The sequence below is a fragment of the Corvus moneduloides genome, chromosome Z, assembly GCF_009650955.1.
Source record: "Corvus moneduloides isolate bCorMon1 chromosome Z, bCorMon1.pri, whole genome shotgun sequence".
Classification (NCBI taxonomy): Eukaryota; Metazoa; Chordata; class Aves; order Passeriformes; family Corvidae; genus Corvus; species Corvus moneduloides.
Genome location: NC_045511.1, coordinates 26,452,202 through 26,471,451, shown reverse-complemented (window position 1 = coordinate 26,471,451; position 19,250 = coordinate 26,452,202). Strand labels below are relative to the sequence as shown.

General features: G+C 43.8%; 1 protein-coding gene across 3 annotated transcripts in view; it reads right to left on the bottom strand.

Annotated features, from left to right (window-relative positions):
* CAST (calpastatin) overlaps positions 1–13,030 on the bottom strand; it is a 50,319-nt gene extending 37,289 nt beyond the window's left edge. The window contains exons 1-3 of one of the 3 annotated variants that reach the window (XM_032095519.1): positions 12,923–13,030; positions 7,943–8,008; positions 901–972 (exon numbers count right to left, since the gene is read on the bottom strand). In XM_032095519.1, coding sequence (XP_031951410.1) covers positions 901–972; positions 7,943–8,008; positions 12,923–12,964 — 180 coding nt within the window. In that variant the 5' untranslated portion in view covers positions 12,965–13,030. The other 2 variants (XM_032095516.1, XM_032095522.1) reach the window with 2 other exon arrangements.
* Positions 13,031–19,250: the final 6,220 nt, after the last annotated feature.

Genomic DNA, 19,250 nt, shown 5'->3' with positions numbered 1-19,250 from the left:
TATCTTTGTCTCCAACCTCACTAAGTAAAAAGGAAAAATGAATTACTTAGGAAGCATGCAGATATCTTTAGGTGTATTGTTTTACCAAAGCACTGATTAAGAAAATAAAAAATCCCATTCACATACAGAAACACTTCCTGCTGTTAGGATGCTCCAAACAATGGGCTCTCTCCAGATACAGAACACTGTGGTGGATCAGTGGAACCCTCTCAGCTTGACTTAGGAGCAGCCAGCCTCACATCTTGAGTGTGAACCAAGGAGCTGGAAAGGCCCTGGCTTGCACATGGGAGTGAAGGTGGGTTGAGAAATATGTCAGAAGGTGCTTCTAAAACCCAGAATTTCAGGGTAACCAAAGCACAGAAAATGCTACCAGAACTAAACAAACATTGATCTTGTCTCCACTACTGACCAGCACCCAGCTGCCTCACTCTATCAACTGCCATCAAAATGGGCCCAGTCTGAGCTCTCCCTGAACTGCAACTGGAGTTAAACTTTACTGTCAAACTTCACCAGCTTCCATCAAACTGTCAAAAATATTTATTTACCTCAATAGAACACATTGCTGCTTCTCTTTTGAGTGATCTGCATTTTATTCACCTGTGACAATGATGTACCTAACAAGGGCTACCAGGTGCAGCATCAGCAAGAATATTTTCAACACCCTCTTTCAATGCCCTGCAACACCTGAGCACCCTGTTTCCCCTCAAGAGAGTATCACCTGCACCCCTTTGCAACTCAGCTTTAAAATGCTTCTTGAATGATCTGCTGAATTGCTCCAGGGGCAACAAAAGCAAAGACAAGCTGTCAGTGCTTAAAACTCACCAAGTTCCACCAAGTAAACAGAACCCAAAAAATACAAATGCCTTGTAAAAAAAGACCATTTCCTTAAGTATGCATTACCTTAGCAGCAGCAGCTGCTCCACTTGTCTCTGTTTTGGGGGGCTGGCTGACATTAGCACTTGCTTGTTTCTTCTAGAAAATAAAAAGACATCATAAAGGTCAGGAATGTTGATGAAAAAAAAGAAAAGCCAAGTAAAACTGTAAAACAAACAAAAAATACCCCCCAACCAAATCCAAAATCCTAAAAAAAAAGAAAGAAAAAGTACACTTAAAAATGTCCATTAGAACATTTTTTGCAAAGTGAGTAATCAAAAAATGAATTCTCCTATGTAACTTTAATTCACACAGGCACATTTCAGAGCCCAGAAATGTGCACACCCAGAACAGGCTGAGTTCTCTTGCAGTGTTTTAATGGAGGATTCCTGTGGCACAGCAACTCCATTTCAAGTTAACAGTTAAAGCAACAGTAATTATATAAAAACTATCACGAAAATAAGAGGGGCAAACCATTGCTGTTCAGACATAATTTGAAAGACTAACCATGAAGGTAACATCACAGCTCAGGGAGGGAAGTAAAAATACAAAGTTAAGGGCAAAATTACAGTTTTTCTAAAAAGCACAAGATTCACAAAACAATTAAAGATTTCACATTCTCCAGAGCAGGGCAGGCTGCAGAAGCAACACAGATCCAACCAGCAAACTCAGAAATACCACTTTTCAATGCATGGGACACCAGATTTGTAACACTCTGGGAGATCCAGAGACTCTGCCATTAAGGTAATTCCACCTCTTGTTCTCTTTCTAATGTAGCTTGAAAACCTGGAGATCACCTGGAGATCACCTGGAGCAAATGAAGATGCGCTTTCAACAGTCACCTCCAGAGATGGGGCAGTGGGCCACCCACTGTGGCCATGTGTACAAGATTAACACAACCAAAGTACGGCCCAAAACTGGTACCAGCTGGAACAAAGAGGGATCTTACACCAAGGATCACGCTGGAAACAATGACATCCCAGTCAGACTCCACAGGATGCTGCAAAACCCAAGGCTAGCACTGATTTTTGCCTGTTAAAACCATGTTAGGAGTGTGCCAGCCCAGGACTCTCCTGCACAGCTACTGAAGTCCAGTGCTGCTGCCCAGTACAGACCTGCCCAGCCACTGTAGCCCAGAGCCTGGGGTCTCTGCCCAGGCTGAGGGATGGTCAGAGGTAAAAGCAGCAACAAAACTCAAAGACACACAGAACCCTTGACACAGCCCCCTTCCACCGTGTGTCGGCCGGGTTTGTCTCGGTATTTTCTCCTCTGACCACACATTCCTAAGGGAGCAGACAATCTGTTTCCACACACTCTTCAACCCTCATTACAATGAGCATTTCTGACTCCCTTAAGAAGGAAGCAGTGTTCCAGCTAAGGTGGTAATGATCCTGGAGGAAGGTGATGGAGGTGTGATGCGTTACAATTTTGTAGAGACAGTACTGAGAGGCACAACACCTTCGGCTTTCTGACACTGACATAGTGCACTGAAGATTCTGTAATAAGCATCATCCACAAACCCTTCAACTTTTAATTAAGTTGTTCACGTAGTTTAAAGTTTGAAGTGCTAGCCTCCCCTTTTCAAAGAGAAAAAGAAAAAAAAAAGAGGTCACAACAAAAAGATTGCCAAAAAAAAGAGCAGAACTCTGCAGAGCAATCAGTATTGTGGGCACACCTTCAGCACCACAGATCTTGACTGGCACCTCATGCTCAGCCTTTGACTCAGGGTTCATGGTGTTCAGGATTTACCTTTGGGACCAAAGACGATGTCTAACGTAACTGTGATGCTCTGAAAGTATCACAGAATTCCACAAATTCATAAAGTACTGTTTTAGAGAAGGGAGTCTTTATGGCACCTACCAACATACTCAAAAATCTCAGGCCCTGAAAGGGTAGCTTTCCCCAACCCCCAACAAGCCTGAGCTACAAAAAAAACTCAAAACCAAAACAAAACAAAATAACAGTAAGATTTAAAAAAAAACAACAAAAAAACCCACAAAAAAACCCACAAAAAACCCCACAAAAAACCCCAAACCCCCCCAAAAAACAGGAAAAAAACCATTGTCCCCCCCAAAACAGCAAAACCAACCAACCAAAAAAAAAAAAGCCCCTCTCCAAAAAGCAGAACCAGCTAAAAGGGTGAAATAAATCCTTGTTCAGAGCATGAACTTATGTTAATCAACAAAATGGAATAAAGAAAAAATGTTAATGCAAATGTTTGTTTGGTGGTAAGCCAAGCAGCATTTAAAGGTAAAGACAGAGAAGAAAAATTAACAAATACATTTTGCCCTGGAACAGAGAAGAAGACTACCTGCAGATAAGCCATGTGGAAAGTTCAGCCACCAGACTAAATGAGTATTACTTACTGAATACTGACCACCACACATTTTAGTTCCCAGAGTCACCTTTCAACAGCAACTTCTTTGGTATCTACCCCCCCTTAATGCATTTGTAAAAACACAAGGGCTGGCCACATCATTCGTTTAGGTTTATCCTTCTTCCACTCTAAAATAAGGATGTTATGGTGTTTCCCAAGATGTTCCCTCCAGGCAAACCAGCTCAGATACCCTTTATTGACAAATACATCAGAGCTGTTCCCATCTTCTCCCCCCTCCAAGACTGGAAGAGTATTTTTCTTCTGTGACAATCTCAGACACAAACAACTGAAGAATTACCTTGCAGCTGTACTCACACCTTGCTTCCCAACCTGATAATAACAGAGATAACCAATTATCAAAGCACAGCTTCTTTATGAAATGAATTAAAAGAATTATGGGCCTGTAAAGAATTGTGTGTGAAGGAATAAAAGCTGTGGCATAGAGGTACTTATAATCTCTTCATCATTAGCAGTGGATTCAAAACAAAAAGAACAGTTTCAGATTGGAATATTAATTCTGCAGGTTTAGTAAAGAGGAGATGAAATATACATCCTTCTCATAAGCAGATTTTAAAAGGAAATACATGTATCAAGACTGGTGTCCAGAATATGGACTAAATGTTCATTTTGAACTACAGCATTCAAGTGTTCATTGCAAGACTGGAGTAAGAATGCATATGGTACACTTGTCTTAGAAAATACACAAGAGGCAAGAATGTGCTATCTCTGTTCTGCAAACGCTTTTGACAACCATCAGCAGCATTTCAGCCTCCCCTTATGAATCTTTCATTCAAGAACAGCTCGAGCAGCAATCACTCTATATTCCTTCAGAAAGCACAGACTTACATTGCAACAGCTCTCAGCAAGTACCAGAATTTGACTGAAATAATGTTATTTTTCAACCACCTTCAGCATTTTAGCCAAAAGAAGCACCAAAACGGAAAAGAGGGACAGAGAGAGAAGCTGCTGCTGTGCTTCTCAGAGCCCTTCCACTCCTCCACTGAGGACGGATTAAGGCCCCAATCCCCTGTGCCAGTGCCGAAGTGCTGTGAGGCACAAGGGGGAAAGAAAACAAACAAACAATGCAGATATAAATAACTAATTTGGTACCAGAGTAAGAAGAAACCTCACAAACACTGCAGGTTACCCTTGCACTTCCACAACTTAGACCAGCAGTGGGCACCCCAACAAGACTGTCACCAGTCAAAATGCCCGTTGTCCCCATTAATGCTTTTTCTGGATAAGGAATCCTAAGTGGCAAACATCAGGATTAAAAAGTACCACAGACAGCGATTTCAGAGCAAAGAATCAATTCTAAAAGGATAGAGATGCTTTAGCACCAATAATCACTGTCAACTTTTCGAAGTAAAGAATATAACTCCTGCTAAGTAAAGCACAATGAGCTGAGCAAGCAGCACAGGTTCTGCCTACAGTGCTGTAAAGCACAACTCAAAATTCCAGGCCATGTTAGAAAGGGTCCTGCTTCACACCATACCTGGTGAAATATGGCCTCACCCTAAGCTGGGGCTTCCAATTCCTATAATATATGGTTCTGCCTTCCTTTTTAGTATTGCATTTTAACATCCAAACAGCAGCCATGCACAGGCTGGGCTTTTATATGGATACAGAACCTCTCATTGGTATTTCCCTCTGCAACAGTAAAAAGAGAAAGGTATTTTTCCATATTAGTAACATGGATCCACTCAGAGCAGGGGCGTTTCAGAGCACAGCCACACACAATGTGAGCACTTCTTCTGCATTATTCTTATGAAATTCACGTGGTTGTGTAGCAGAACACACTGTGCCCCAAGGGCAACCCTCTGACAGGCAGCACTGACTGGATGTGGCGTGCAAGATTAGGACAGCAGGACAATGCACCTCATTACAGTGCAAGACCTGCCTTCCTGGGTTTGGATAAGCTCCACTTGCATCATTTCCCTGTCTCTAGCAGTGGTCAGCAGCAGACAGGAAAGAAAACAAAACCAGAGATGGAGAAACAGTCCAGATCCATGTTGATGTTTCTAAATACTCTTCCAGCCTCCATTTGTGAGCCAGGGACTTCTGAACTTCAGTGTATTTTATAAACCACCCTCGGTTTCTCTTCAGCGATTTTGCTCCATCTGCCCTTGAAAGCATTTATATTTTAGTATCCAAGGGCTTCTAGAGAACTAGTGCCCCAATGGCCTCAAAAGTGGAAGTGATCTGAAACTGGTAGAAAGGCACACATTAGCTGAAGACCGTATCAAGATGAGGGATAAAATAAAATCACATCAGCTGTCCCTCACATGCTAACAAATTGCTAAAAGCCTTGGAACACCAGGAGGCAAGGGGAATAAAGGAAATTTACTATTTTGTACGCTTTGCAATGGCATCTCCAAACACGTTGGCTCAGGTCCAGGATGTTACATCACAGTGAGAGAACAGAGGGACAGATATGGGGAAACCTGCAGTACATCACTCACTTTTGCTGGGTGGCAGCTGCATCCCAGCTGCAAAAGTATGCCACAGATTCATGTGCACGAGCAACCAGCAATTCCAACAACCACCATTTCTTTTCTGTTAACACCCCCCATACACACACCCACAAGGAATGAAAACCTTTCAGTAAAGCTGATCTAGATTTTCAGGAAGTGTCTGATTCTCCCTAGAATTCAATAAATGTAAGGTTCTAACAACCAAGACATGAAGATTTAGGACAGATCCCTGTAACTTGAGCCTTTGTCCTGGAGCAGTGTCCAATACAACTTAACACATACACACACACTTTTATTGACATGTACACTGATGAAAAACTGCCTGTATTTTTTTTTTCAATTACGTATTCTAACACATCTGTAGTTTCCAGCACATCTTTTGACTGTTCCTACGAGGCACCATGCACAGATACACACACACTCAGCTTCTCATCACTAGACTGACAGACTGTGTGAATCTCAACCCAAAGCAGACCCTTCCTGTGCAAGCACATCCCCCCATCTTGTCTAGACTTAAAGCTTGAGCAGCACTGCCAAAATGACTCAAACAAGTATGACTGTCCTTCCTTGGCTTAAATCTTCAGGCAATGAAGTGATGGAGATCAGTCTTTCCAAGGACTACACGGCCCCGTCAACCATGATATCACAGTTCCATCCTTTCTGTGCAAGTCCATGTCTTACCAAACAGGTTTCTATCTACAGTAAACCTGCTGTGTTTTCTTCAGTCTGCTTCTAAGTCTCCAAGAAGAAATGCTTAAGAAGCCTGCTCTACACCCTAACAGTATTCATTTTGAATTCCCCTTGATGTTGTGGCTAATTGGCATCTCCCACTCAAACCAATGTCAGGCCTTTCCTACCTCTGCTTTTCAAAGCTCTACCCTCCTTTTCTCACTCCTTCAGGACTATATACCCAAAGAATCTGAGAGATGAGAGTTGTTTGTTGTTATTTTTAGTTATACAACAACCATACTGATTTTAATGTTTTCCTTTCAGTATGGATATAAACTCTTCAAAGACCTCCACATTTTCTTGTAATTTTCCTAATGCCAAACCTTTCCTAGTAGGCAGGTGAACAAACTCAGTATTCTAGACAATGTTGCCCAAAGCTCTCTACAGATATATTATAAACTTCTGCTTCAAAAATTGAAGGTAAAGGAATAATCTCTGACTTTTAAACAAAAATGTAACATTGCAGACTCTTGGGAAAGCTGTACAAAGATTCTGAGTTGCTTCCTCCACTGTTTAACAAATCAGAGTGTCTTGGAGGTAAGTGTGAGTCACAGCGAGGTCAATGCCCCTCAGTGGGTCTGTGGAAGAGGTTTTTGATCTATTTCCACTTTTAAGCACTGCAGAGTGGATGGAACAAGTAAAATATACAAAGAAATTCACAAGAGGAAACATACCTGCAGTATCCTAAGGACTCAAAAAGCAGAAGTATCCGGACAATAAATTTCAGTAAGAGTCTTGTTTTGCTGGAAACAGATCTTCTCCATGAGAGGTCAGAAACATTAACCCCAGAACCCCAAACTACAGGCCGCGATTCCCACCCTTCCCACAAAAATGTCAGCACTTCTCTACTAAGAGGAACAATGTGCAGTCAAAGAATATGGCATTAAACCAAGAATGTATAAATGCACAATGGTATTTGTGAAAAAAACAAGCTGTCTGGAGAGGAAAGAAGGAACACATTCTCAGGCTAGAGAAGCCTTGCTTTCTGGACAGGAAAGGAAAGCAGTTGCTTAAATCATCTACTTCAGAGGACTGTAATAAAAGCAGCCACTGACCCTGATTTGCAGGGCAGTCAAAAAGGCTTAGGCAAAGTTATTTCCAACAAAGCCTCTGCTATGGATGAAGCATCAGAGGGAAAGCATCACAGTGCACTCACTTCACCTGTGCTTCTGGGCAGCTGTGAAACCAGGGCCATCAGATGTGTCCCACACTGCCCTGGCACTGCACAGTAGACACTCTATTGAGGTAATTTCCATGGATACCAATGTGAAATATTAGGGAAAATATGAACAAAGCAAATAAAATATTTCCAGGACACTGCTCAGCAGCACAAGACAAAACTAAACATTCCTGGGATGAATAATGACTGAGTGGAGTCACCAGTTAATTGTCCAAAAGATACCACTTTGCTATCAAAAGGCAAAAATACATATATGAGAAAATTCATTACCAACTTTTCTTTTTAGTATGTTCAAACATTTGAATTTACCTCTCCCACTTCTGCTTTTTTCTCTCCCACCTTGGAAGAAGCTTCATCTGCCTTCTTGTCACCATGCTGTAAACAAAGAAAATAGAAGTGTAGCTATTAAGACCTTAAGTCATATCTTCCACACAAAGAAATTCTCAAACTTCTTAGTGCAAGGATGATTCATTTCAGCTACCACAATATGACAGGAAGGAACACTTAAGTTTTTCTTCTCACTAATGGGCAGGATTTCTAAATGGCCTGCTGGATAACTTCAAGAGTAATCAGTCATAAGGTCATGACTCTTAGGGCAGTTACATGACTGTTCTCGTGAAAAGCTCTGGAAGATATTCAGCTTATCACTCACCCCTTAGCAGCAAAGCACTCTCCAATGCTTGTTTTGGAAATGTCAGAACCACAGGCTTCAGCAGAAACTGAACAGCTCTCAGAGATGCCAACACAATGTGTGCAACCCACTCCAGCATCTGAACTTCCCTCAGACACACTAAAATGCTTGTTGTGCCCAGCCCTCCTCACCTCGAAGAAAGCTGTTACCACGATTGCTGTAATTCTGGTGCTGATACAGAAAAACATAAATGCTCCAACAGTTCAGGCACATTAGGAAATACAGTTCTTCCAGGATCCCTGAACCTCCTGCATCTTTTATCTCCTCCAAGACTCTAAACCTCTTCCATTCGCCTAACCTGATGTACAACGCCAGTAGCTTCCTATGTGCAGCAGTGTAAAGAAAGACAAATTTTGCTCAGCACACACACTGGCATCCAGCACCTTGTAACTGTCTGCATCTCTGAAAAGTGGTGAATACGGTCCCTCAAAAAAATCTTTTTCAAAAATAATAAAAGCAAAAAGCAAGAAATAAATATAAGAGGCAACATAATATAGCTACTCTCTAGTATCTCAGCTAGTGTAACTTCCCACAGCAACTGAGACATCTGGGAGGGAGGATTCACATCTGGTTTGTTTTGTTAAGTAAAGACAGGAGATTATTCGAGACCCATTTATTCCCTTCTGTTTTCAGGACTGAGCAGTAGGAGGTAAAGCCTGCTAATCCACAAAGTAATGAGCTCCTGCAGATTTTTCTTTACATGGCTATAGGGAGAAAGTAATGATCCATGTATCACTGCACTATCTTCAACAGGAATCAGTTCCAGCACATCAGCAGGAGAAAATGCAGGCTGAAAAAAGTACTATAGCAACAAAAGTTTCAATAATTGTTTTGGACAACCTCTAACTATTCAAGTTTTTAAAATGAGATTGGTTATGACTAAGATACTTGAAAGTTTTAAAATTGGAAATGCTATACTCATATTCCAATTATGCTTCTTTAGAGGAAAAACAAGCCCTGCAGGTTGTCTATTCAGGTAAGAGATTAATTGATTCACTGCTCCACAATAGCACTTCCAGTACAGACACAATTTACCCAGCTATCTGTGCTCTTAACTGCTACAATAAAAGCATATCACACACGTATCAGTAAGAGCAGTATCAGTGAGTGTCCTGTTGCTGACAGAACAGGAATTTCAGAGCCAGCCATAAGGCTCAGGAGCTAAAGGAGACCTCTGTTGATTGGGCTCTTTTTATGGATACCCTTAGCATCAAAATGCTCCAAAAATCAAGTGTTACCCTGAATCCAGCTATTAAAGTCTTTTATTGCTCTCATTCATTTTCTTCTTCAAATTCAGACATAGCTTTAAAAGCACCAACACCAATCGAAGTGCAGGCTCTCCTTAGTTTTTTTTTTTTCTTTTACAAAATCAAGTCAGGGAATGTAGGAACTAATTACTTGCTTCCTTCTGAGTATGCCAGACCTTTACCAGGACTGAATCCAGTGTTACCCTTCCTCCCTAAGTCCACCTCCTCATCCTCATACCAAACAAACCCACAGCAGACAGGACCATGGCACCGAAAGGGCACCAAAAGGGCACCAAAAGGGCACCAAAAGGGCACCAAAAGGGCACCCAGACAGACCCAGGACTACGCAGAGGGAGATACAGAAGGGGACTGGCAGGATTCCCTCGATCACCCCTCAGGCAAAATATCTCTGTGTCCCTGAGGGACCCCAGGGCAGCTTCACTGCCCAGAGAGGATATGGAGTCAACCAGGACAAGGACCACAACTTTGCTATCCCTAAACTCAAGTCAGAGAGACATCAAAAGCATGACACCTTCCCTCCAGACAGCTATGTCAAACAGCATCTGTAATAAAGAGACTTTGAATCAGAGGCCAAAAAATACGTGTATTCCAACTGAGGGAGCGAAGCACATGTGGTCAGACCAAAGCAGTTTTGGTCTGGTTTTTTTTTAATCCAGTAAGTTGAGTAATGCACTGTGTACACACAGAGACCTGATACTCACTCTCTGGCCTCAGATAACAAAACAGCCTGTGAAAGTACTGCCTTGCAGCAAAGTCTGCTGTCCTGAAGAGGTAACCTTGCAAAGCACAGCTTCACAATACACCTGAGGAAAACATGCTGGTTCCCTGAACAGTTGATGCATAAGGTATGATGAAGGACCCTGTTCCAAAAATGTCCTTCGACAGCTCTTTTCTTATCTGCGTTTCCAAGCTTTGAACCCTCTAGTAAAAATATTAAATATACAAATAAAATACATGCAGTAAATCAATCTGCTTAGTAAGAATGTTAAGCTCAGGTTTTGTGGCACAGTGTATATTCACTCCTGCTTCATACTCACATATCATAATGACAAGCTGACTTTTTCTTTGGGCACTCTTGCCTTTTCCTGCTCATCTTCCCTTACAGTGCCAAAGATACATATTCATAACCAAACCAGTGGATCAGAGCAGCCCCAGCTCTCTCACATCAACAGAGGGTGTAAAGCTGAAGTGACACTTCTAGTTTGACTCATGAGCTAACAATTCCTTGTAGCCTTTATGCTGGCCCAGAATATTTTCCAACCTAACTAACTAAAAAAGAAACCCCACACAAACCTACCCATAATTACATGTTCACAAAAATACATAAGTGTCATGAGCAAGAAAGTTTATCCTGAGATCTTTATCCTGTTCCAAAGTGCACAAAAATGTCACCACACTATTGTTTTAAGACACACCTTTAACTTCTGAGTCAAACAGCACTCATAAACTAGAAAGCAACTGGTGAAAAAGCACAGAGAAAATTACTAACAGCTGAACAGACACCTATATGCACAAAAACCCAAAAACCCAACCCCTCACTAAAGGCTTTGCTTCCAAGAAATTCCTTCAAAACCTCAGGAGATTTAGAAGGCATTAACAAGCCTTTGGTTTAAGGCCATTGCGCAGCATCTCAGGGGACGTAAAGTACCCGGGTGAGAAGTGAAGTCTTGCAAGATTCTCAGCTGAAATAATCAACTCAGCATTACAGCTATTAAATTAGATGGGAATCTGACCTTCGCTCTCAGCTGGAACTGGGAGGAACACAAGAGATCTTTTGACACTGCTCAGAAAACTGTCAGCTGCAGAGAGGTGCCAGGGGAGTTACAATCAAGCCAGGTAAGGAATCGAAAGGTGAAACCCAGGCCTTTATTACATCCAACCTCAGCTTTAAATACACCAGTCAGTAAAAACCTTCCTAGACTTGAATCACGTGAACTTCCTTTGTGTCTGCTCCCCTCACCCACCTTTTCTGCCTCTCCCACCTCCCCAGTGTGAATCACACACATGGGAGAGGAGAGGGCTCCAGTCCCACGTGGAGGCCCCCAAGTGCCAACAACCACAACCATGGGTTTCCAAAAGAGCAAGTGCAGGAGCAGTTTTCTTACCTGATCACACACAGTCATATCGTAGTATCTTTTCTTACCCTGGATGCGATGACACAGAGCTAATGAGACCTTTTACATCCATTTCATTGCTTAATGCAGTAATTCTCAAACCTTCCCCTTCGTGATTTTGTGTCACCTCCACCACACTGATTTGACCTGACACAATGACTGATAGCTGAAAACACTGCTAAACACTGGTCTAAGCTACGTGGAGCAACTTAGAAGTAGAGTCATAACTTCAAAACATTTCATCTACCTGATCATATATTTAGGAAATACATTAAAGTGATGTTTTCTCTGAAACCAACATTTCACAACATATGGTTTCTGTAAAACTTTAACAGAAGGCAAACTTTTTTTTTCACCACCCCATACAGAGACCAACTGCTTCCTCCTGTGAGTAATAAACCATAAAGGTTTCTTAAAGGCTTTTTAAAGCCTTTTACAGAAGTCGCGGTTCGTCACAGTAATAAGCAGCGACCCAAGTCCATCCAAACCGCATGGAGCCATCAGAGAGCTGTGGTTTGCTCAGGGAGGATTTGGCAAGTGACGGTTCTTCCCGGCAGCATCGCCGCCACCCACCTGCAGTGAAGAACACGATCCTGGAAAAAGGCGCAGCGCAGTTTTTCCCAAAACAGGAACAGCCCCACATACAATCCTGACTTACGCGTTCTGCTGCGGTTTCGCCATCCCGCGAGCCTGCGCTACTCGGGAGACGAGCACCGAGAAGAGCACCAAAACCCCCGGGTTTCAGTGTCGCTTTCTGAACAGGGCACGGGATGCGCAGCGGCGGCCGGAGCACACCGCGCTTCCACCTGACCTGAAGCACTGGAGTTTTTTCCTAAAAAGCGTTGTCTCGCCTCCAGCCGCACCACAACCCCCGTTCCTTACCCCTTCTCCATCCCGAGTGGCCGGAACACCCCGCCCGCCGCGCCCGCCCACCCCGCGCCCCCCGCCAGCCACTCCCGGCGTGGTCCCGGCTCTCCCGGGGCTTTCCCCCGCACTCACCATGGCGTACCACCAGCGGGCGAAAGCCATGGCGCTGCGGCTGCTCCTCCTGCCCGCCCTGCCCGGCACTGCCCGGCCCGGCCCGGCCCGGGACGCGCCCAGGGCGGTGCCCGGTGCGGAGCCGCTCCCCCGCCGGGGCCGCGGGGCGCCCGGGGCAGCGCGGAGCGGCATCGCCGCCCTCCTCACACCCCTCCCCGCAACCCCGAGCCCGCCTTACCGCCGCGGGCAGCGGCTGCCTGCCCTTCCCGGGCGCCGACATGTCGATCCCGGGGAAGAGGAGCGGGGGGCGGCCGGTCGCTCCCAAAGCTCCGCGGGCGGCTGGAACGGCCCTCGGTCCCTCCCCTTCCTGCCGGGGCCGAGCCGGGACGGGGGAACCAGGGGGGCCGCGGGTCCGGGATGAGGTGGCGGGGCGGGAGCGGGGAGCCCGTGGTGGGACGGCGCTCAGCTGGAGCGAGAGTGGCTTTTCTTTAAAATAGGGTTGTGTGGTAGGGGCGGACGAGCTCGCAGACTTTTTTGTCCTCACGAAAGTCTTTCCCCTTGGAAAAGCGTTTGGGTGTGGACGGCTGACCCTAAGCAGGCTCCATGGCAGCTCCCAGCGTGGATCCTGCACCTCACGGCTTCTTCTCCCGGGATGGAGCCAGGCGGATGGTGCTTGGGGCTGCTCCAACACCCGGCTCCTCCACCGGCCTCCGTCCGGCTCCTGTGCCAGCTTCCCTCCAACGGCGGCATCCTATTCCTATGATAGCTTCCTTCCCCAGCCTGGGCATCCTGGCTCTTCCACCAGCCTCTGGCTGGTCTGCCACCTTCCCTACAGCTGTGCTACCCTGCCACCTCTCCTGGCTCCAGCCTTGGCCGTCACCTTGGCATGGCTTCGTTCCCACCACGCAAATACACTTGGTTTGGAAGTTGGCCACGCATCCCATGGGTTGATGTGGTGTTAAACCCTCACATTCAGGGGATTTGTTGCAGGTCAGGTTATAAAATGGAAAACACAGATACTGTGTGCAGGAATGGGTGCAGTTTGACGACTTTGTCTTGCCAGGCTGCGTACAGTAAATGAAGTCGGCGTTTGCAGTGTTCCGTGTCAGGGAACCCCAGGCACACGCTGGATGGGTGGAACAGCTGTTGGATGAGTTGCACTGCTCCAAAGAGGTAACAGCAGCAGCTCCTGAACACATTCTTGTGTCAGGAGGCCTTGTCCATCAGCAGGAGGAAGGAAAAGTGTCCCAGTCTTTAGGGATTGCTTGTCTCCTTCCTTGGGGAAGAGGCAGTAGGACTAATCCGTGAGGTAGGAAGTCTGTAAACCCAGTTAAGTGCCTATGCCCTGGGCTGTCAGACAGGAGACAAGTGGGTGAGGTCTCCCCTCAAGGTCTTGAGAAATGGTTTTAATCTGCAGAGAGAGGGGGAATGTTCAGATGGGTCTGCCTAAAGCCAGTCCTGCTTTTCCTTTCTGATTAGATCCATGCAGAGTTATGGCTGACTCTGAAGTGTTTCAGCATGTGACACCTAGGCAAGGTGCTCCAGAGGAGGGGGAGGCGAGGGCCGTGTTTAATGCTTGGCTTCTACGTGGGGCTGCTGTGTGCAGGTTTACCTCCAGTCGCTCTGACAGGTGTAACAGATTGTGCTGCATTTCTCCAGCTGCAGGCAGCAGACCCTCCCTGCTGGCAGAGGGCTACAGGGAACCCTCAGGAAGCGTCACCCATCTCACTGCAATGTGCCTGATGACAAACAGCTGGAGCTGACAGTGATTGGAGTGGTGGAGTTGCACAGGAACAGGGCAGTAACACATGAAACCCTTGGTGATATCAGGATGGACATTCAGGGTTCTGCTGACCCAGAAGCACATCATCCATTCCAGCTCTGCCAGTAGGTTCAGTTTATAAATGAGGTTTGAACACTGCTGCAGGAGGGAGGGGAGCTGCCCACACACTTGCTCCAGCTCCTGCAGTCGTTGCAGTGTTTTGTAAACTGACTGGGCTCCATCCAGCCCAGCAAGGAAATCTTGCTTTAGGGCTAAGGGCTTGGCATTGTTGTTTCTATTAAAAGGTTCCTCTAGCTTGCCACTGCTTCAAGAAACCATTGCTTACTGGCAATTTCTGCCTAAATTTATTCTTAACTAGTTGAAAACTTTTACATGTAAAGGATGTAAGCAGCGGACATTTACCTGGGGATGGAAAAGCAGGTTCTTGCTCGTCTGACAGAAGTAGAGTCAGCTGATGGATGCCTGAGTCAGCCTTTTAAATACTGCAGGCCTAAACTCCACTCCAACAGGTTACTCATTTGGGTAAAGATTTGGGTATTTGAGTGGAGCAGTTGCTAGTAATTATCCAAGTCTGTCTGACACTTATTATCTTTAATTAGGAAAAAATAAGTTTTCCTTGCAGCAGCATAAAAGCGTGTAGTATAAAAATCACACAGAGTTTTCTGTCACAGTTTCTACGTATTCCTTCAGAGAATCTGCAAGTGAACAAATCCACTGAGGCTTGGTGAGATTTTATCTGGCATTGGCCACTGAGTTCTGCACAGGGCTGATCAGAAACAGATGCAAGAGGTGATGGATGGCACAAACATCAGCTTTTTCAATGTTTATTGGCTGGAAAAAGAGCAGGTGGCCACATCAGGAACACACAGGTTATTCTTTACTGCAATAGTGTGTGATGTGAACAAGTATTCAAAAAGAGCTTGTGTGCTTTTAATAGTCATGGATACATTTCCATGTAATTCAAGGTATTAGGAGTCTAAAATTGGAATGAAGAATCACAGACTCATTTTCCCCACCATGCCTCATCTCCAAAGGGCGCCAGTTGACGTCAAATGCCTCCCAATAAAAAGGTGCTCAAAATTCTGGCAGGATGGGATGAAATTTTTGCCAAGCATACATATTTTATTAATATAACTTGCATAATGGTATGACTGCAAGCTTATGAGTCATTCACAAAATCTACAAAATAAAGTACAAAATCTCTTGTGTAACTGGATTTTCAGCCGGGGTAGTTTAAAAGAAGTCTTAGTATAAAAACTAGTTAAAACAATAGTTTTTAAAATTTCTTTCCTCCTCTTCCTGTGTTTTACAAAGAAACTCCTCTCAAGTTTTTGTTCTGTTGTCTTCCTCTGAAACCCAAAACCATCCGGATTTACTTTTTTTTTTTCTTCTTAATTTGATGCATTCAGTCCCACCCTGTTTTAACACACCCACAATTACAAAGACCAACAAGTACATTTCATTTCTCCTTTTACTGTTTTTGTTCACCGTGTGTTCAGTAAATGGAAAGTGGTATTTTAAGTTATGGAAATTCTGCTTGTTGATAAGCATGGTTTGATGACATCCTTGCTCTAGAAAGCATTAATGCCAATCCTTACTTTTTAAAAGAAGGGTTTATTTCCATATCTGTGGATACTTCTATTTTTGTACATGTTATAAACATCTTTTATAAGTGGTATGTCCTCTGCTAGTTTAGTGGGGTCTGAAGATTTCCTGCTGGACTCCATCCCCACTGATGAGTGGAGATTTCCTCCCCTCAGAGAGAAGACATAAACTTTGACACCAACCAAGAGAAAATTAGAGTCTTTGGTGAGGTTTGATAATTTGTTATTTTGTAATTGAGGTGAACTTTTAATTAAAAAATCAAAATCATTTTGAAATTAACTTTGCATAATTACTGGAGCCAAATTTGTATGATATGTACGAAAATTTTTATATATCCATATTTTCTTTTGTTACACTGAAATGTAGCAAACCCCAAAGTTTAGTACGATGGATCACATACAACTGTGAGGGGGAAAAAAGAAAATTGTATCCTTCATCATCCCAGACTCTGTTCCACCCCCATGTGTTTGGTCCTCTTGTCTCCCCCCAGTTTCTGCTGGGGGAGCCAAACGGTGTTGTCAGTTCTGGGAGTCAGCAGAAATTCAAGGTAACTGATTTGAGACCACACTATAAATTAATATAAATTTCAGCAAACCACAGGCATTTTTTCTGGACTGGATACAGATGCAGATGAGGTTATGGCCCCAAAGTGAGTCTGAAAGGAAGAGCAGCAGGATGAGTGAGGCGTTGCCCCAGTGCATGTCAAACATTGCAGCTATGCAGGAGTGGCCGACCTGCAGCTCACGTCTGTCTGCTGCTTTATCTACAAAGAACTTACCCAAGATGAGGGGCATTCTCTCAGATGTAAACTAAATTATGAAAGTAAGAAAAATGTATGATCTAGGCCTCATTGAATTTTTATAAGCCTGATTTGTAAAGATTTTTACATGTGAGAATTACAATACCATTTGTCTTGGATTCTCAAACTGTAGGGTTAGAGTAGTCTGTAGGCAGAAATTGCAGATTGGTGAGCTCTGTGAGAGGTGAGACAGAAAAGCCTTGTGTATTTAGAATATACTTTGAACTCTTTATACACCAGGGTTTCAAAATCAATAGAAATCCATGCTAACAAAGTAAAGCACACAGCTTTTAAATACAGCTTACAATGTCAACGTGTAGATTTTTGGAAAATGCTTTGATCTGTGTCAAATCATAAAGTCCATGCAAGAGATTAAAAATTATACTCCTTGGACATTTTCTCACTTAATCTCCATATGCTACAGAAACAGTCATTGGCTTGAGACTGATAGCATTCCCTCCAGTGCCACAGTGCACTTATCCTTAACCTTCAAGGTGAAGAATGTTCCCCTCAGGGCAGTACCCTTCTTCAGGTGAAATTAATCCTGAAGTTCTTGGTATTAAGAGAGGCTCCCTGAAGGGTTGCGAAAAAGAGCTGCAGTTCTCTGAAATGCATCCAGTAAAAGAAGTTAAAAATTGTCTGCTTTGGTTTGCAAAGATGCAGTGGGTGACTTCTGATCCCAGGGTGATGAAGGAAAGGTTTTACATGTCATCACATCCCTGCTTATGTTTTCGGTTGTATTTTCTTTTTCTCGCTATCTTACCCATGCACAGATAACTGCAATCAAGGTTGAAAAAGCCCATCCCGATTAAAATACAGTTTGTAACTAATCCAAAAGCAAAATTAAAGCCAATGCTCAACTACTTTATATGTAGTGTGCATATACATTCATACATACATAAATGTCTTGCAGCTATTTGGTACAAGTGTATCGTGCAAAGCACTATATCACTAACCAATGTTCCCATGATTCACAGGTAGAATAAAAGACTAATGACTAAACACTGAAGAAAAATAACTCGAAACAGCACTGGTAGGTATAATAAATTTGCACTGAAGTTACACTGCAAATTGTTAATGTAAGGCAGAATTTTGACAGAAACCTTGGACATCATCTAGGGCTAGAAATGTGAGGAAAAAACCTCTTCCACCTGCCTCCACTCAGCTTTTGCAAGGATTATGCAGGGCATCAGCCTGTAGCTGGATATGACTTGTAGCTATCAGTGACAGAAGCAGCACAGAATGGCCATGACCCTGTAATACAAAAAAAAAAAGATGGTCACTTTTCCAGCTGTTCCCTTGGGGGTTTTCAGGACTGTGCTTCTGAGAGAGAACTGGACACTGCTGGTTATTGTAACACACAAAATGCTCTTTTGCCAGGACTGTGAAATATCTCTTTTACTTCCTCCTAGGGTTTTAAAATTCTTCCCTGATCCTTCGTCGTTTGGAGAGTGATGCTGCCTTAGGGCAGGGGTGGAGTCACCATCTCTGGAGGGATTTAAAAGTCATGTAAATGTGGCACTTGGGGACATGGTTTAGTGTTGGGTTTGGCCGTGCTGGGTTAACAGTTGGTCTCGATGATCTCAAGGGTCTTTTCCAACTTAAATTATCTTGTGATTCTGTGATTCTTCTCGTATTCTTTCAGCAGCTGCCTGTGAAACAAGATGTCAGTAATTACAACAGTACTTCCATAGGGTTTCCTTCTGCACTTGTGACAGGGTATTAAAAAAAAAAAACCTCTGGCAAACAAGAAATTCCTGTTGAGAGGGAGGGAAATTACAGTGCTGGGCTTTGTCTGCTCAGTAATTGCAGATTTGCCGGATGGGGGTTGGTGGATGTGGAGCATTTAGCAGCCTCGTTAGCATCTGGTTCATCCTGTGTTTAACTTGGTTAGCCAGTGCCTCATCTGGAAGTTACATTAACATGTTAAAAGCTGCATTAATATTAACAACCATGTATCTGCTTACAGCCTGCATCCCTGAATCCATTATGTCCACTGCTGTGCCATTACTTCCCTCTTTCATCTATTTTCTCACTTGCATGGATTAAGTTCTTCTCCATCTTGGCATGATCGCTCCCTACAGACACAGTTTCACAGGTCTCTTCACAGGTTCATACCACACTCGGTGCCTCTTAAGAAGCAAAACTTCCAGTCAAAACAACACGAAGGAAGCCAAGGTTAGGACAGGCCGGCACAGGAATGTTGTATGGGGAATTGCAACGCTGCTTTGCAGTAAATTATTTCTTGTTTCAGAAATGCATGAAAACATGGAGCTGGGATTGCTTGGAAGGGAAACATGGGTAGCATGGAAAGTATTTTACAGCCCTGTGTTGCTCTGGAGGCAGCAGACATTTTTCATAGTTAAAAAAGCAAGCAAA